General features: G+C 51.5%; 2 protein-coding genes across 2 annotated transcripts; both read left to right on the top strand.

Annotated features, from left to right (window-relative positions):
• The first annotated feature begins 206 nt into the window (after positions 1-206).
• PHACADRAFT_266084 (glycoside hydrolase family 3 protein) lies at positions 207-4,221 on the top strand. Its single transcript, XM_007402576.1, has 31 exons — positions 207-327; positions 434-465; positions 512-566; positions 625-642; positions 693-755; positions 807-855; positions 910-930; positions 992-1,053; positions 1,107-1,134; positions 1,183-1,224; positions 1,276-1,377; positions 1,436-1,483; positions 1,541-1,544; positions 1,598-1,621; positions 1,672-1,720; positions 1,772-1,852; positions 1,905-1,963; positions 2,019-2,120; positions 2,170-2,198; positions 2,253-2,357; positions 2,408-2,502; positions 2,563-2,653; positions 2,718-2,745; positions 2,801-3,007; positions 3,056-3,169; positions 3,219-3,249; positions 3,304-3,346; positions 3,401-3,533; positions 3,584-3,723; positions 3,779-3,845; positions 3,903-4,221. The coding sequence occupies exons 1-31, from the start codon at positions 258-260 to the stop codon at positions 4,146-4,148; spliced, it is 2,238 nt and encodes a 745-aa protein (XP_007402638.1). The 5' UTR covers positions 207-257; the 3' UTR covers positions 4,149-4,221.
• Positions 4,222-4,263: 42 nt separating this feature from the next.
• PHACADRAFT_132164 (uncharacterized protein) lies at positions 4,264-5,307 on the top strand (the record flags this gene model as incomplete). The annotated part of the gene is made up of 5 exons (XM_007402575.1): positions 4,264-4,634; positions 4,686-4,797; positions 4,856-4,995; positions 5,057-5,067; positions 5,115-5,307. Coding segments are annotated over exons 1-5 (774 nt in total), but the record flags the coding sequence as incomplete, so codon positions are not given.

The following is a 5,307-nucleotide window of genomic DNA, read 5'->3' as shown; positions in this document are numbered from 1 at the left end:
GGACGGCACCGAGCTGCCACAGCTCTACCTTAGCCCTCGGCTATCGAGAAGAGGGCAGCTTCGCTCTTTCTCTTCGTCGCCAAGGACACTGCTGTCATCGAATGTGACTGATACATCGAGCAGCGCCAATGTGCGAAACGCTTCAAAATGAGAATGTGCAATGCTCTACGTCGCCTTGACTCCCTCTCTCTCTCTCTCCGACCGTCGCGAGTGTTTGAGAACAGGCTGCTAGGACCCTCGCCCGGCTTTACAGGACTATGTTTGCCTCAAGGCTTTTCGTGTTCCTTATTCCCATTTTTCTGTGTGAGCGGACGTCAGCGCAAGGTGGTAAGTGCAGTCTTTCCAGACGCCTTGTCGCTCGAGCTGAAGCTGATTTCCAGAGTCGGAGACCAACAGTATCGTATTGCTCCCCCAGTGGTTCATGGCCATCAAGTCAGCCCGGAATGGACTGCGGCATACTCCAAGGTATTTATTGGTGAGATCGTCCTTGAGTTGTACTAAGACTGAATAGGCAGAGCAAGCGGTGTCTCAGCTCAGCTTGCAAGAAAAGGCGTCTCTCGCTACAGGTATGCTACGTGAAATAAAAGTATACGACTGACATTTGACTATGCGACATGCAATCAGGCGTAGGCGACTTTACAGGTGAGTATCGTGGCATAGTTGTGCACACATTCATCCTCACTCCTGCTCAGGACAATGTATCGGTAATACCGCGGCTATAGCAAACATTACTTTCCCTGGACTGTGCCTTGAAGGTAATTGTGCAGTTAATCCCATAAGTGCTCACCAACTCCGAAGTCATCTAGACAGCGCTTTGGGCGTACGCGATACCGACGGTAATTCGGCGTTCCCAGCGTATGTTTCTTAATTGTCTATCTCTGAGACTGGCTCTTACCCGTGCATAACCAGAGGGATCAATCTGGCCGCCACGTACGGTTGACCATTTTTTGCGTGTGTCCATTATAGCACTGACATTGTTGCACCGAAATAGATTCAATAGGACTCTAATGCGCCAGCGGGGCATCGCGATGGCCCAAGAATTTCGAGGCAAAGGTAGACTTCGACCCATGCGTGTCTCCAGCTGATATAGCTAAATAATTACCCAGGTGTCAATGTCCAGCTCGGGCCATACATGTTAGTATCTCGAGCCATTTCTCATTGCCGTTGCTGAATATCTGGTAGGAATCTCATGCGTGCGCCGGAATCAGGTCGTGCCTGGGAAGGGTAAAATTCTCCCTCAATATGCGCATGCGCAGCCTAATTATCTGTCTTCAGATTCGGAGCGGACCCATTCTTATCAGGAGAAGGCGCCTACGAAACCATCATGGGTATCCAATCTCAAGGTGTCCAAGCCGTCGCAAAGCATTTTATCAACAAGTAAGCTAGCACCCAGAGTGTTTAACGTCCAGGCTAGTGATACACATGGCTGAACCAGTGAGCAAGAGCATTCCCGCATGACCAGTTCTTCCAATGTCGACGACCGGTGAGTAAAAGCACACTTAGGGCTAATATTTTTTATCTAAGCTTGAATTCGTCTCAGAACGGTAACATGTCCTACCATGTCCCAGACCTCTGAAGCTTACTTCTTGCATTTCAGGAACATGAGTTATACTTACACCCGGTGAATCAGAGCGTGCGATTTTGAACGTATGTTTTCTAAATATTTCGCAGTTCTTGCGCAGCGTTCAAGCGAATGTCGCTGCTGTGATGTGCAGCTACAGTGAGATTAATCTTGTGTAGTCACACGATTCCTGCTAACGAGCGATGCTAGACCAAGTTAACGGCAGCTACGCATGCGAGAATAACGCCACGTTGAACGGGCTCCTCAAAACGGAACTAGCCTTTCAAGGGTGTAAATAACATGCTCCACATGACTTCCTTGCCCGTCGTCTAACGCTTGTTAGATGTCATGTCCGATTGGTACGCTACGCATTCGACAACATCCGCCAACTCTGGTCTCGATGTAAGCATGGATTTTACAAGATTTCTGCGCCGTGCGCAGCTAACTGTTTCTGTAGATGACAATGCCAGGCGATATCTTCCTCGGCATTGGAAGCTACTTTGGGGACGCTCTGGTTGATGCAGTGAACGACGGATCCGTTAATGAATCTCGTGTGGATGTAAGCAACAGTCTTGTATATCTGCTCTGTTGCTCACAAAGAAGCTCAGAATATGGCTACCCGTATTCTTGCAGGATGGTGCGCGATCTCCGCCCAGATAGCACCTGCCACGCTCATATTGCGTACCTTCAGGTACCTTCTCGGCCAAGATTCTGGCTACCCGCCCGTCAACTTCAACGCTAAAGATCCACTGAGCTCTGAGAACCGGCATGTTAATGTCCAAGGTGATCATGCCAGGTCAGTCATCTGGATGGTTTCGTGTAAATGATTAACTCGTAAGCCTTCAGCCTCATTCGCACCATCGGAGCGGCTTCAACCATATTACTCAAGAACCAGGGCGGCATTTTGCCTCTAAACAAACCGAGCTCGATCGCTGTTATAGGTGAGTGGTTTATCGACTCATTTCAACTTCAATTTCCGGCAAATGCTGAGCTCGTCGTAGGTAGCGGCGCGGGCTCGAACCCGCTTGGTCCGAACGCCTGTCTTGACAGGAGCTGCGACATAGGTGTGCTGGGTATGGGCTGGGGCAGCGGGTGGGCAATTTTCTGCATGCGACTTCTCCGCTTGCTTGTTGGGATACTGAGGATCGTTCGTTAGATCTGCCAATTACCCTTATCTCATTGCGGTGAGCGCAAATCGGAGCGTGGATTTCTATGCTTTTCTGAACTTATCCCACGTAGCCCTTGGATTCCATCACGAATCGCTCCCAAGCTGACGGGACCAAGGTATCTTCTTCGCTCAGCGATACAGATCTGTCCGAAGCGGCCAGCGTTGCGCAGGGAAAAGATGTAGCCTTCGTGTTCATCACGGCCGATAGCGGCGAAGACGGGTATCTCGTCGAGGGTAACACCGGGGACCGCAACGACCTGCAGGCGTGGCACGGCGGCGTACGTGATAGTTTATCTCTAATCTCCGATAGCTAACACGCTGTGTAGGATGCCTTGGTTGAGGCCGTCGCGGCAGTCAATAACAACACGATAGTTGTAGTCAATGCTGTTGGGCCCATTATTGTGAATGCGTGGATCGAGCACCCAAACGTTACTGCGCTGGTGAGTATCTAGTCCTGCGGGTAGACCTCTGTTTCATGATGGCCGTTAGATTTGGAGCGGATTGCCAGGACAAGAAGCAGGTATGTTTCTATGTGTACCGTGACGCATACGTTACGCTGACTATCACACACCAGGAAATGCGCTCGTGGACGTCCTCTACGGCGTGCATAACCCGAGGCAAGCTTGGTTATTCTCTCTCTTTCAGAGCACTCCATTTAGTTATCTCACTAGTGGACGACTACCCTTCACAATCGCCAAGTCAGAAGAAGACTATCCAGCCAAGGTTGACGCTTCCTTCTCGCTTACGATACTGGAAATCCCGTACACCGAAGGGTTATTCATCGACTACAGACACTTTGATGCTGTGAGAGACGTCTATGCTCCTTAACGCAGTGAGCTGATCAGATTTTCTAGGCGAACATTACACCTAGCTTCGAGTTTGGTTTCGGGCTGTCATACACGACTTTTGAATACTCCGGCTTGGACATAGCCGGGCAGCCCATCAGTGGACCCACGAGCCCCCCGTACGGATTCGGATCCTCCCTGGACTCGTCGTATGTTCTAGATGCTATCATCTCTCAAAATTGCTCTTGGCTGATATCCGTTTAGTCTTCACGAGAATGTCGTTAACGTCAGCTTCAGTATTCAGAATACTGGCCCACTCCCAGGCCACGAGGTGCGTACCTTCCCCCCACCCCAAGAACCAAAGTACGCCTCTGATTACTGGCTCTAGGTCCCGCAGCTGTATCTGGCACCGCCGCCGAGCGCAGATTCTCCGCCACGTCTGCTCAAAGGTTTTGACTGTGTCTTCGTTCCTGCGGGTGCGAGCGTCGTAGTGACAATGGGGCTTTCGCGCTACGACCTGTCGATTTGGAACGTGGTCGAGCAAAGGTGGACTATTCCTAGCGGCGATTTCGGTATTGTTGTTGGTGCCTCAAGCCGTGATGTGCGGTTGAGCAGCGAGCTGACGGTTGTGTAGGCTTGCTCAATGCCGCGACAGCTGTATTAATTAGCTAGTGTACTTATTTGCTGGATGGAGACGAACATGCTCAGGCGTGACATGACAGTCGCGTGACAGGAAATTGAGTCGCGAAGATCTGGGAAGCGCGCGTTGTCCGAAGGTAGCTAGGAGTTGGTCGATCAGCATGTCCTCCCCCTCTCTCCGCCTGTGTACCTTCAGGACATGCAGGGCTTCCTCAAAAGAGCAGGTCCGCACCCTCGCCACACACGCGAGCCTCCCCAGCAAGGACTGCTCGTCCATTACTCCGCCCTATGCTCAGCTGCAGCACAAGCTCAAGGCCGTCCGAGAGATCCTTGGAGGGCGGTCCTTGACACTCGCTGAGAAGATTCTCTACAGCCATATCCACAGTCCACAAGAGACCCTCGCGGATGGGAAGATTGTGCGCGGGGAGACGTACCTCCAGCTCAGACCAGAGCGGGTAGCGATGCAGGATGCTTCTGCACAGTGAGTCTTACAGCTCTGCAAACCTCTAATTGAAACTAGATCTCTTGGCAGGATGGCACTGTTGCAGTTCATGAGTGCTGGCATGTCACGATGCGCCGTTCCCGCGAGCATCCACTGTGATCATCTCATCCGGGCAGAATCTGGTGCGGAGAAGGACCTCGAGGTGAGCCCCTGCCCACACATGACTCGGAGCTCGGGGTTAATGAAACATCTTCTCGTAGAAATCCATAGTCAACAACAAGGAAGTCTTTGACTTTCTGGAGAGTGCTGCTCGCAAATATGGCATCGAGTTCTGGAGGCCTGGCTCTGGCATTATCCACCAGATCGTGCTGGAGAACTATGCTGCACCTGGTATGCTCATGTGAGTTTTATCTCAAGTCGGAAAAAATCTCTGCGCGCTGATGTGTTATCCCGTTTTTCAGGCTTGGTACAGGTACGCAAGTCGTTTGAAATTCTCTTCGGCACTCAAGTGCATTGCAGACTCGCACACGCCCAATGCTGGCGGACTTGGCATGCTCGCCATTGGTGTCGGTGGTGCTGACGCCGTCGACGCTTTGACTGGTACACCATGGGAGCTGAAGGCTCCTCAAATTGTTGGCATCAAGCTCACCGGCGAGCTCACTGGCTGGGCGACTCCCAAGGATCTCATTCTTCATCTTGCAGGCAAGCTCAC

The sequence above is a fragment of the Phanerochaete carnosa genome (assembly GCF_000300595.1).
Source record: "Phanerochaete carnosa HHB-10118-sp unplaced genomic scaffold PHACAscaffold_250, whole genome shotgun sequence".
Lineage (NCBI taxonomy): Eukaryota > Fungi > Basidiomycota > Agaricomycetes > Polyporales > Phanerochaetaceae > Phanerochaete > Phanerochaete carnosa.
The sequence above is the reverse complement of the archived record's forward strand: the minus strand, read 5'-3'. Positions and strand labels throughout refer to the sequence as shown.

What these genes read in the sequence shown, in the direction of transcription:
- PHACADRAFT_266084 (XM_007402576.1), top strand. Translation starts at nt 258, where the DNA reads ATGTTTGCCTCAAGGCTTTTCGTGTTCCTTATTCCCATTTTTCTGTGT. An exon ending in GCAAAGCATTTTATCAACAA is followed by an intron (nt 1,378 to 1,435) that starts GTAAGCTAGCAC and finishes TGGCTGAACCAG; the next exon opens with TGAGCAAGAGCATTCCCGCA. An exon ending in ACCCAAACGTTACTGCGCTG is followed by an intron (nt 3,170 to 3,218) that starts GTGAGTATCTAG and finishes GATGGCCGTTAG; the next exon opens with ATTTGGAGCGGATTGCCAGG.